General features: G+C 49.9%; 1 protein-coding gene across 4 annotated transcripts; it reads left to right on the forward strand.

The window, feature by feature from the left end:
• Positions 1-4,409: 4,409 nt before the first annotated feature.
• Positions 4,410-9,636, forward strand: LOC136467495 (protein NRT1/ PTR FAMILY 7.2-like). 4 transcript variants are annotated; one of them, XM_066466214.1, is made up of 5 exons: positions 4,410-4,543; positions 4,678-4,962; positions 5,864-6,081; positions 6,585-7,144; positions 7,245-9,635. In XM_066466214.1, exons 2-5 carry the CDS (start codon positions 4,800-4,802, stop codon positions 8,110-8,112), a joined length of 1,809 nt encoding a protein of 602 aa, XP_066322311.1. In that variant the 5' UTR covers positions 4,410-4,543; positions 4,678-4,799; the 3' UTR covers positions 8,113-9,635. The 4 variants fall into 4 exon arrangements, with proteins under 4 accessions (XP_066322311.1, XP_066322312.1, XP_066322310.1 ...); XM_066466215.1 differs by having other exon boundaries at positions 4,683-4,962; XM_066466213.1 differs by having other exon boundaries at positions 4,782-4,962; positions 7,245-9,633.
• Positions 9,637-13,072: the final 3,436 nt, after the last annotated feature.

A 13,072-nucleotide genomic window follows, 5' to 3' on the forward strand; every position in this document is an offset into this window, starting at 1 on the left:
CACTAGTGTTTTATAGCTTTTGAGAACCTTACTTCAACGGATATCTGGACATTATTTTGTAAGAAACAATATGTGTAAAAGTTCGTTCAATTTTTTTGAGGGCATAGTTTGTTTTAATCTAAGAGATACATTAGACCTGGTCGTATATTCCACCACATGCATGCAACAGACCTATGGCGTATATGCCACAGTGCAGATAAAGTGGTAACGGTGCGCCTGACAACGCTGTTATGTGGCCTATATACATATTCCCTGTCATCATATCTGGCTTGCCGACAAGAACATTTGGGCACATTCAACGGTACGCCCCCACAACCACAAGAAAAGGGCTCCCAGGAATGCATGACAAGGAACACACTGTCACGCGCTAACTAGCCGCGCTGAGCTAAAGGGACTTTGTTGCGCAGAGGAACGGTAGGTCAGGATCTCTTGAACTATGCGGATGTCTACCGGAGCAGGACCGCCAGCAACGCGAGGAGAAAAGGCTTCAACGAAAGCTGCACATGTCGAGCCAGCCAATGCAAAAGACGCCCGGTGCATCGATCGAGCGACTGAGCGCACGTAACTCCGCAGCCAGCCACTCGCTCTCGTCTCGTGCGCTCCCACTGTTGTGGATCGCTGCAGCAGGCCTGCAGCGTGTCTGTACGTCCGCCCGTGCACGGCATCCGATTATTCGATCCGTCATCCGTGATAAGACGACCGGAACCTGAAATAGTTGGCCCAACGCCTTCGTGTCCCGGCCTCTCCGGGCGCAGCCGCATGCACAGGCGCCAACCCCCGCCCGGTCCGGCGGCTTTAACCGGTCGTCACAGCCGCGCGCACGGCGCGGGTCGCCAGCTAACCAGCAGCTGTTTGCATGCAGCGTGCACGCTGACTGCTCGCCCGCGTCCGTCCGCGAATCTGCGGCCGAGTGGTGGGGACTAGGGACGGTCGCATGCATGACCGGTCGAGACGTCGATCGGGTGGTCGACGCCGATGTCGTCGTCGGAACGGTCGCCGTCGGCTGCAGGGGCCGCGGGCGCGGAAGTGGAGCGTGACGGGGCGGATGGCGGGCACGCGTGCGAGCGATAAGCCAACCACAGGGCGCGCGCGTACGTCCTGATATTCCCCTCCACTTATACGCGCGCGTAGCGCCGGGCCGCCGGTGAAAAAGAGGGGGGCAAAAACGGCCCCCGTCCCGTAGTCCCGGCGGGGCATATCGCGGGGGGAGGGGATTCGGGTGTCGACGTGGGCCGTCGGCGTTCGCCACGGTGCTCCTGTGCATGGCGTCTCGGCGTGCAAAGATGGACTGGACGACGACGGGATTGGGGATGAGTCTGTTGCTTTTGGCCTAACAGGACATCGTCGCTGAAAAGGCAGAGATGTTTGGCTCAGTTGGTGTTTGATCATCGGCAATACTCTGGCTGGCGTGCATGCATGTGAAGGTAGTACCAGGGCCGGGTACGTCCGCACTGGATGATGATCTGCAGATTTGGTTTTAAAATGCTTTAAAGGTGCTAAAGGATGATTGAGAGTGTTCGTGTTCCTCCGGTAATCTCAGTTTGCTTGCTGGTGTATGTCCTTTAGGCTTCCCAATAGTCACGCTCTGTCTATGTGTTTGCCAACGTGCTACAATCGTATGTCCGGATGACAAGTCCAGAACGTGCAGTTCGTCAGAGGTGTGTCGCAAAAGCAGATGTCGTTTGCTACCATTGGGCAGTGGCAAAAGCGTACTCCTCCTTGCTCTTTTCTGTTGCAGGTTCACTACCGCTGTCTGCTCCGCAGTTACTTTGGTGAAATCGAACGATATATAGAAAGTAAATTAAGGAGATACCTATACGTATTTAGATAAAAATATTGTTTTTTATTATAGATTTTTTATATATAGTTTAGAGATGTATATGATGCCAAATTTTAATATAATTCTCTCTTCATCTCAAAAAAGCTTATGGATAGTCTGAGCTAAAGGAGGCTAATAGTCATAGTTATGGAGCACGTTTGGTAAAACTTATAAATCGATTATGATTAGAATAATCTGAAATTAGGAGCTACACAACGGTGCGTTTTTCTTGCCCGTGCTTCTCCCACCGTTACTATTTGTACGAATATGCATAAAACTAGGAAATACTTGCTTCTCTGATCACGTTTTTTGACATACTTTTCCTGAAAGACAGGCGCCTGAAATCTGTCTTTGGTTCAGACGATAACGTGACCCTTTGATCTTGCTTCAAGATCCATACATCGAATCCGTTTGATCTTATCTCATGGCTCACAGACGCTTCTCTCCACCGATCTACCAAATAGGACCATCGATCACGTGACGTGGTACAACAAACAGGCTACTAATACCACTAATTAACGAATAAAATTCATGTCTCCGGTCTCCGTTAGTTCGGCGATGTGTACGGCAGGCTACGATAGTGCTAGCTTAATTGGCTCGTCTTGTTCGCTAGGTTTATAAATCATATTTTTTCAGTCAACGAACGGTATTTTTCTCTCACAGCAAATCAGCAACACACGAACAGAACATATGCTTTGCTGCAACACACCGCGAGTGGACAGGAGGGAAGATCTGACAGCAGGCGGCGACTAACAGTCAGACCAGGACATGCGCCACATCATTGCTGACGGACCCCCGCGGCCCGCGCGCGCGTGTGCCAACCTGATCGCAGGCAACAGTAGTGGCCAACGGGAGAGGCGAGGAGCCCACGTTGAGCTGTAAAACACACGGGCACTGTGAGCCACAGCCCACAGCGCCGGCGCAGGCATCATTCGGTAGTCGGTAATCAGTCCCCGCCCCGCACTGCTCCCTGAAATCGGCAGGGCCAGCAGGCCGGAGCGCCACCGGCGAATCGCTGCCGCGCCCCTCTAGCTCCGAGAGCGACAAGTGCACGAGCTCAGGTTTACTGGCATAACCGGTGGCGAATCGATCGGCAGCCGCTGCGGCCACGGCCAGTCCACGGGTGTCGACGCAATAACCTCCGACACCGAGCAGCGCCCCGCGCCCGTCCACGAGTTGAACTTATGGATGGTGGTAAATGTGCTGAATCAGCCTGAGCGGAGGTTGCGTCGGGCGCCTGATCCCTGTTGCTCTCTACAGTCCGCCTAATGCGGTGCGAGAGCGATACCTGTGTCTGTCACGCCACGTACTTCTGCATTGGATGATATATATGCATGCACCACCTGAATATGATCCAGATATCCAATGCATGAGGCCACCACCATCGCAGGTAATAGTCCCCCCGGATCAGTACCAGGTGCTTGAATAATTGTTATCTGAAGCAAAGGCGCTTAAATAATTCAGGAATATTAACTGTGTCTCGGTACATAATTGAGGCAAGAGGGATAAACAGACAACATAAAATGATCCAAGAACTGAAGATGATTTTATTCTTGGCACAGAATCATGCATTTTGGAACCGATTCTTTGACGATGCACGGCAGATTATTCAGCCATTTGCCAATATAAGATCGGAGTAACCCCTTGTATTCCTGTTTGTTTGTTTTTCGGCTGCCTTTCACAGCTCAACTTTTTTTCAATAAATCTCAGTAGGGGCTCTGCCCCTCCTGTCCCCTAAAAAAATACCCTAGAACAAAATACATTCAGTTCACATGCAAGGCTACCTAGTAGTAATTTGGACAAAAAGCAACAACACATTTAGGAGCAAGCAACGAGATTTCCTTGGCTATGCCTTGGTTTACTCAATAAGACAGTCAGACGTGACCATATGGAGGAATGCCTGCCTTTGCCTTGTTGACCCATGAGGCCATGCATGACAAAACAATGCCCCGCCGCCGAATGCAGAACGCCTCGATCTCCTGCAGTTGGAAGGGCCACAAGGCACGTCTTTGACGCGCGCTTCTTGCCACTTTTCGCGGGCGAAGCGATATGATATGATTCATCTCGCTCAAGGAAACTGATGACTGGCAGAGATCGAATCACGGCGCTATACGGCGGTGTCTCGCTTAGAGCTGAACACAGGCTGACGCCTGACGGTACTAGAAAAAGTGCCAGGCTACTACGGCCACTACTAAGGATTAGTACTACTGAAGCCGATCGGCCATGGTCACGTCTGAAGAAAACGGCCGACGAGCAGGGGTTGAGTAAAGCGTGCAGGGATTTACCAAGAACAGGCTGAATTCCTTGCGTGATAAAATGGGGCTCTCTGCGGACAAGGCAACCCCCCAAAAAAAACGGTGAAAATTAATAGTACGGGAAAGAGATGGGCGACGGTCACCGTTGATGGCGATGCCTGGCCTTGTGATGCATCTACCTAAGATACCTGCACGAGTGACATCACGTGAGCAAGACGTGCACACCCGCCCCCACCCTTTTGTTCTGCACATCAGCTGTAAGCCACACTATACTGCTCGGCCCCTTTCTGAGCTCTATAAATCGCACCAACCCCCCCTCCCTCGTTCCACCACCATTGCCATCATCCCCTTCCTCTCGCCTGGCCTCCTCGATCACACGAGCAGCTAGCTGCCTCGGCTTGTCGCGTTGCGTACATACGTCAGTAGAGGCCATCTATCGATCGAGTAGCTGGTGAGGAGGGAAGAAATGGTTAGTGCGTATATACTCTGTTATTAATTTCTCCATCGTCGTTCTTGTGTGTTGATTCATGCATCATCTCCTTCTCATCAGCACACATGCTACAAGCAGTTTCTCAGCTGTTTGTGTTTTCCTGGAATTGTCAGAATAGCCAGGTTTTATTGATGCATGTGGAAGTGGAGCATTTATAGGAGCTTGTAGTAGAGTGACACTGTCAACTAACAGTATCTAGCTCGATCGATGGCCGCAGTCTGCAAACGACGGCGACATGAAGATGAGGGCGATCGTCGGGGAAGGAGGGGAGGTGAGCGCGCCGACGCCGAAGCAGGACAAGTGCTGTGAGTACACGCTCGACGGCTCCGTCGATTTCAAGGGCCGGCCGGCGGTCAAGGGGAAATCGGGAGGATGGCTTGCCGGTGCTCTAATCCTTGGTATTATTCTGCTGTTCAACCTTTCTGCAGTTAATTAATCTCCTACCACACAAAATCAACCTACCGGAAGGAAATTAAAGAAGAGATTTTTTACGTCGTGGGCCTCTTTGAAACGTCATGAATGCGCGAGTCACTCTGAAGTGCTGCTCCTCGAAGTGGCGGTAGACACCCGGTCCTTTTGTTTATGCGTGATTCTGCATGCCGAGGTGACATCGGCCATGCAACGCCCGGAACTGGGGGGTTCCTGGTCACGGGAAGGCTGCTTGGACGCATTACTAGCGCCACATTTTAGCTAGCTAGCTAGCAATCTATCTATACTGTCTGTAGCTAGCAGTGACTAGTGATAATGTGTGGCTGCCATAAGCTAGTACTCTCAATAGCTTGGTACTGAAACTAAAGCCCCCTTTGGCACGGCTCATCCAAAACGGTTTCACTAGTGAAGCCAAAGCCGATGAAGCAAAAAAAAAACTGGTTTTTTCCGGCTTCTAGTTCATTTTAACCCCGGCTTACAAAACGGTTTCACGCTACAGTGTCTCGATTTGCGCAAAATAGATGAAACCGAAGCCGGCATAAGCCGTGCCAAAGAGGCCCTAAAGCGATGAATCGATGTGCTTTGGCTGTCCGGCCGGTTCTGCATTGCTTTCAATGGGGAAGTGCCGAAAGCCGAGTTTCCCCGTACTGTTTGTGGGTGCTTGTCGATCACCTTTTTGCCGGTACTATGTGTGTACGCTGACGTCTGTCGATTAGCCTCAGACCCGGCCTTACTTGACACGTCGTGAAAAGGTTTGTTGATGACTAGTGGAAATCGATTGGTTTGAAAGAAAAGAAGAAGAGGAAGAAGATTAGTAGTGGAAATCTACGCGCTGACGGTGGTGGGTTTAATTTGTATATGGTATTGCAGTGAACCAGGGCCTAGCGACGCTGGCCTTCTTCGGCGTGAACGTGAACCTGGTGCTGTTCCTGACGCGGGTGCTGGGGCAGAGCAATGGCGACGCCGCCAACAACGTCAGCAAGTGGACGGGCACCGTGTACATGTTCTCCCTCATCGGCGCCTTCCTCAGCGACTCCTACTGGGGACGCTACAAGACCTGCGCCATCTTCCAGGCCATCTTTGTGCTCGTAAGTCGCACACGTCTACACCTAGATATATATATATATTCATGAGGCCTCTATATTCATTCATCGACCTGCCAAATCTACCGATTTTCGTGTGTCAGAAAGAGTTCTCCATCGATCTGCCACCAATCTACCGATCAGCGTGTGTCGGAAAGAGTTTTCACGTTGCCAGCGACGACTTACGGCTCTATATACCATACCGGCGGTCCCCTGTTTCTACTTTTGTCCCTGCCTACCTAAGCTTTTGCTGCAGGAATCATTGGTTCCTGTGATGTATACGTGCTAGCAAACACACATGTTCTTTGTATTATGTACCTACAATACAAAGGCATTTCGTTCGTCCGCATGGACAGCTGAAGTGGACGGTTCATGAGTTTGTGGCGGGAATGCGGATCCATGCATGGACCAGATACATCATTGTTGTGTACTACCACGTACTCCACACGTACATCGATCAAAGATTACACGGCCGGCTGACTAGTGGCTGTCACGCTTGCTTGCTGCAGGGCCTCGCGCTGCTGTCGGTGTCGTCGCACCTCTACCTAATCAGGCCGGACGGGTGCGGGATGGAGCACGCGCCCTGCGGCCCGCACTCCGGCGAGGAGCTGGGGATCTTCTACATCGCGCTGTACATGATCGCCTTCGGCAACGGCGGGTACCAGCCCAACATCGCCACCCTGGGCGCCGACCAGTTCGACGAGGACGACCCCGCCGAGGCGCACTACAAGGTCTCCTTCTTCAGCTACTTCTACCTCGCCCTCAACCTCGGCTCGCTCTTCTCCAACACATTCCTCAGCTACCTCGAGGACAAGGGCAGCTGGGAGCTCGGCTTCTGGGCCTCCGCAGCCGCCGCCGCCACCGCGCTCCTGCTTTTCCTCAGCGGGACGCTCCGGTACCGCTGTTTCCAGCCCGGAGGGAACCCGATCGGGAGGATTTGCCAGGTCGCCATCGCCGCGTGCAGGAACTGGAAGGCGGGCGCGTCGACCGGAGTGGTTTGCCTGTACGAGGGCGACGAGAAGGCGGATGCCGCCGGTGGCAGGAAGCTTCTGCACACGCAAGGGTTCAGGTACGTGCAGGTGCAGGTACTATGCACGACGAACGAACTGATCTCGGCCGCCGTGCACGCACGCACCAATGCAATCTGACTCGAACCGCCTGCCATGCAGTTTCTTGGACCGCGCGGCGCACGCGGACACGGACTCGAAGCTCGGCGCGCGCGACCCCTGGAAGCTGTGCACGGTGCCGCAGGTGGAGGAGGTCAAGACCATCCTGAGGCTCCTCCCCATCTGGCTCTGCACCATCCTCTACTCCGTCGTCTTCACCCAGATGGCCTCGCTGTTTGTCGTGCAGGGCGCCGCAATGCGCCGCACCACCCCGTTCTCCGGCTTCTCCGTCCCGCCCTCCAGCATGTCGGCCTTCGACATCCTCACCGTCGCCACCACGATTTTCTTGTACGGCCGCGCCATCTGCCCGTTCCTGGCGCGGCTCACCGGCCGCCCGGCTGGCCCCACCGAGCTGCAGAGGATGGGCCTCGGCCTGGTCGTGGGTGCCCTGGCCATGGCCACGGCCGGGACGGTCGAGCACTTCCGGAAGGCCAGGGCCGCCGCGGCGATGAGCAGCGACCTGCATATCATGTGGCAGGTGCCGCAGTACGCGCTGATCGGCGTGTCGGAGGTGATGATGTACGTCGGGCAGCTCGAGTTCTTCAACGGCCAGATGCCCGACGGGCTCAAAAGCTTCGGGAGCGCGCTCTGCATGATGTCCATGTCGCTCGGCAACTACTTCAGTGACGTCATCGTGAGCGCGGTGACCAGGCTCACCACGACGCAAGGGCGGTCCGGGTGGATCCCGGCTGACCTCAACGAGGGCCACCTCGACAAGTTCTACTTCCTGCTCGCCGTGCTGGCCGTCGCGGACTTCGCGGTGTACCTCGTGTGCGCGAGCCGCTACGGGAGCGGCAAGGTGGACGGGAGGAGCAGCGACGACGAGGAGGAGGGAGCGGCCGGTCAGGTATCCCCGCCGGCTTACGCATGACCATCACCGGCCGGCCGCCGGGCGTCGTACGTATGTCGTTCTTGTCTTCTTGAGGTGGAGGCTGGCAGGCTGCAAATCTCGAGGGCCATTGGTTGACGGAGTTCTTCCATTGATGACGATAGCACATGGGCGCGGGCACGGTGATGGTATGACTAAAGAATAAGCACTCAGGCTCCAACAACACCATCTAAAATACAAGACTCATTCGTACTTTGGATAGCGCTACAGGCAAAAGGTTCAATACCTATTCGGTATTTTCTCCAACAACGAGACCCAAAAGAGAATCTTTTCTGCAAATGGGTTTTCAGGAGAGAGAATACCCATATTTTAGTTGTGTCTCTCAGACAACCCAAAATAGATCTTCCGTATATGTACTCTGTTGAAGGCTAATTTTAAATCTCTTACTACCCATTTTAGATTTGGATCTCCTAGTAGAGACAGTCAGCTAGCTACATACTACATGCTGCTGCGTCATGCTCGCGTTTTTTTGGCCAATGTAACAACAGACCACGACTGTTGCTGACCAAGACTGTTCTTTCTGTCGATGCGCGGTCTACATTAGTTTGCTCATGCAAAATTCAATATTAGAGCTAAAAATTGTTCTAAAAATCAGCTGCGGTTGACTAACTAGTTGGCTAACAACTAATTTAAGACTGGCTAAAAAAATTAGCCCACCTATTAGTTCTTCTTTTTGGATGTACTAAAGCAAATTTAAGCTAAATAAAATTAACTAGCCAGTAATTAGCTCATGACATCAAACATGCCCTTAATATTATATATTATAGTATCATATAAAAGTGCAGATAATTCTTTCTCTTGTTCTCACTCCCCCTTCTTCTGTTCTCACTCCCTCATTTGTCCGTCAATTACTCTCAATTTTCTCACTTTGAATTTGAAACTGCAAAGCCTTTATTGCCACCACACCACTTGTGTCATAGCTTAGCGCCCGAGCCCGTTCACATCGCGACGCGCGTGCAAGGATAGATCTTGCCTTCCATCTTTCTTAAACTCCCAACAAGTACGCACAATAGTTATCTATTTAACTGTTGAGTCAATCTCCATTGTATTAGTATTTATTATGAGTCCTGGAATTTATTTGATTTAAAGTTAGACCAAGACAAATTAAATCCAACAATCATAAAACATCTTTTTGAAACCCACTGCAACCAACGATAGAAGTATAATTGAAAAGGAGAATATTTTAGTTATGGGGGTGCACTGTCGTCCATACCGGACTACTAGTCCAGTTTTGGCGCACCCCGTCCCGACTCTGAATTTTTCTATATTGTGGCTCCGTTTGCTTCGCTGAAAAAATAAGTAAAAACACTGTTCCGGCTGATTTGTTGTGAGAGAAAAATATTGTTTCGGCTGAAAAAACAATCTGAAAAGTACGGATTATAAGATAAGCGAACAGGACCTTTGTGTTTAGTCCGAGGACGGAAAAGGCGTTAAGCGGTACCTAGGTGGACCTATTGTCTAGGCACACCTAGGTGATTTACGGACGTTCTATATAAATATGTATATTACTCTAAATAAAGGAAGAAGCATGAGACTGTAGACCTAAAGTTAGGGTGTGTTTGGTTGAGCTGTGGCTGTGGAAAAAAGCTGCTGTGGGTTGTGAGCTGTGGGAAAGCTGCTGTGGGCTGCGAGCTATAGAAAAGCTGAAAGCTGTTTGGTTAAACAAGTATAAAATATACCTTCTATCTTTATCTCTCTTGAAACAACTATGAAAAAGCTTTTTATGCCACCAATTTCGAAAAGCAGAAAGCCAAAAGCCAAAAGCAGGGTCAAACCAGCTTTCAAAAATGTACTACGAAAAAGCAGCTGCTTCTGAAAAAGCAGCTCCTTTGGTTGGGCTTTTAGTTTTTTGGGCTAAAAGCTAAAGCCAAAAGCCCAACCAAACGCACCCTTAGACCATAAAAAAGCACAAACCACCTCATTTACCCCACCTCATACATTCGCCTCCACGCATTTGGGTACGGCTCTCGAGCTTTGCTTTCTCCTTGTCTCGTCCCTTTCTTTTCTGTAGTCACCCACCGCCTCCCTTCCATCTTCACCGTAGCTAGCCTCCTCCCAGCTGCACTGTAACGCCTCAGCCCGGGAAGACGACTAAGATCCACTCTACACATTGAATGGATCACGTTTGCTAATTAACTCTCTTACGCTTTCGTCCTCGCTTCGTGCAAAAGATTCGAACCGGAGTTTATTCTATCCCAGGCTCAGACTTTTAAGTTGGTTCGGCACCTCCTCTGCTTCTGATGTGGGACTAAATTCCCGTAAATGTTCAGGATCGACTCTCTTGGCCACGTCCATATTCCTAGCTCCCCGGGCCAAGTGTCATGCTCTTGCAGAACATGCATAACATGTCCAAGCTCCCGAGCCATACGTCCGTAAAACCTCGAGAGTTTGCTCTGAATACCATTTGTAACGCCCCAGCTCGGGAAGACGGCAAGATCCACTCTACACATTGAATGGCCCACACCTGCTAATTAACTCTCTCACGCTTTCGGCCTCACTTCGTGCAAACTAAATTCCCGTAGCTACAGTATTCTGTGATGCTACAGTAGCTCGTATCACCCTGTCGCTATAGTCTCGTCCATTCGACCCAGCCCACCAAACTGGCCCAACTTGGCCCATTTAGTGGGGTCTCACATGCGCCCACTGCTCTATCCATAGCACCGGACTTTGCTGCCCGGCGTTTACACCTGCAAGCATGTAACATCCTCAAAATATTAGGGGCCTAAGTAAGGTAATTACAAAATTAATTTTTGCTTGATTATACTTCCAAAGCATTTCAACATCTCGCTAAGTTTTTTTAAATCATGCATGACATATTTTGTTCATATGCAAGCTTACAGTGAAATTTTGTTAAGATGAAAGTTTCCAAAACTCTTAGTAGTGTTTCCATAAAGTCAAAAGTGTTACATACTTACTGATCACCGTTTTGAATGCACATTGCACACCTCCTTGGCTTCGTACTCTTTAGAAAAGGAAAAAAACCTCATGGGCTAAAACATTGGCTATTTTGCCCTATCTATTTCACTTATATTCCTTCCCATGCTAAAATCATTTGTTCCGTTTAAGCTCACTCGGCTTAGTATATCGTGGCCTTCATCTTCAACCTCCTGCATGCATGATTACTGTTTGTTCATATATTGATGTTATTGCCATGTGGGCAAATTAAGGCCGTGCATCGCTTCTCAAGTTCCTCTCTCTCACTGTTTGCTCATCTGAGCGTGTTGTTCCTTGCGTGCCACGGTGCTTAGAGCTAGTCAGGGTGGGCACTTTTAAACCGTCAACTGAAAACCGAACCAAACCGAGTTGAACCGAACCGAAATGTCAATTTTTTTAGTTTTAGTTTCAATTTCAGTTTTGACATTTGATAACTTCGGCTATTGGCTTCGACTTTGGTTTTATGCACCAACCAAACCGAGGAGCCGAAGACATTGAACACGCATACACCTATTCTCAATTGACAAGCCTAAAGGCCCAAAGCACCCCACTCACTCACTCTCTCTCTCAACCTTATCCCCTCCGGCTCTGAGTGGGGGCGACGTAGTAGTGGGTAGACCACCGAGTGGGGGCGGCACCACTGAGCAGCGAGCGGAGGCCACGGACTGAGCAGCAACGCGGCGAGCGAGGGCACGGTGGGTGTGGGCGGTGCAGCTGCAGAGTCATGCGTGCGAGCTCTACCGGGTAACATGGAGTTTGAACAATGAGCAGCAGGGGAAGTGGCAAGATGGAGAAACATGGCGCCATGGCGAGCAGGAGACACTTCGGTTGAAACCGAACATCGAACCGTTGTAACTAAGGTCGAAATCATTGGTTTCTATTTCTTTCTGCAACCGATTGGTTCCACCATTTGTTGAATCCGAATTTTATTAAAATCGAACCTAACTGTTGGATCCAACTGAATGCCCAGCCTGAAGAGCTAGGCTTAAGCAGTACCCGTAGCTGCACAGTGTCCCGAGCCTACATCCAAGTCAAACTTACCACGTTCGTAAAAATATTGATGCATTTATCCACTATGTGCCTTCACGAGCAACCCTTGTGCCACGGTCTCCCTTACTTTATTCACTTTCTTGGACTTGGTCCTCCTTGAGTTACTGTCTTCCATTGCTATAATAATTGTGCCTTGGGATAACCTTTTTTTGTTGGCCATTTGCATCCTTGAGAGACCAATTCTATGTGCAAAGATGGCCTAAGTCAGGGAGAGACCTCTATCTTCTCCGTGGCTAGCATCATTGTAGACTCCTTCTCTGTTGAGCCGCACGATTTATTTGTTGCGCATTAGACACAGCCGTGTACTAATCAAGTCTCTGATGCTTCGGTTGTTCAGCTTGTAGATAATTCCTTCATAGTGGTTCATCTGTTTCACCTGTTCCTATTTCTTTGTTGTCTGATCATCACATGCTTTCAAAAACATCAAACATCCATGAGACCCTAGTGAACTTTAGCTTAGAGTCCTAGCTATGCTCTTGCCAACGCTATGAGCATTTGTTGTTGCCTATGTCATATGTGCATGCTTTTGTAACAGCACCGCCTTGCTTCCTTGTATCTCTTCCACTATGCTCTACACACTTGCACATCTTGATCTAAGTGTATGATTTGTTTATCCATGGATCCAAGTGTTTGACTTAGCAATACGACACAATTCAAGTATGCCTTACGATCATCTTGTGCCCACGAACTCCAATAATTATTTAGAAATAGAATGTTGAGGCTATGGCTTTTTTTTTGTGAATAAGAGGCTATGGCCTTTGGTGAGGATACATACACTATTAGGAGATTTGAGAGTACTATTTGAGTAACTTAAGCTTTTTTATTTACAAAATTTATAAAAAAACTCTGAAAGATCATACCAAGCAAAGGATGGGAGAACAAGCACTCTATCTAGCCATTGTCTTTCAACCGCTCATGACAAGGTGAAAGCTATAAGCCCCATAATGACTAAGTTAAT

Source organism: Miscanthus floridulus, chromosome 7, assembly GCF_019320115.1.
Source record: "Miscanthus floridulus cultivar M001 chromosome 7, ASM1932011v1, whole genome shotgun sequence".
NCBI lineage: Eukaryota > Viridiplantae > Streptophyta > Magnoliopsida > Poales > Poaceae > Miscanthus > Miscanthus floridulus.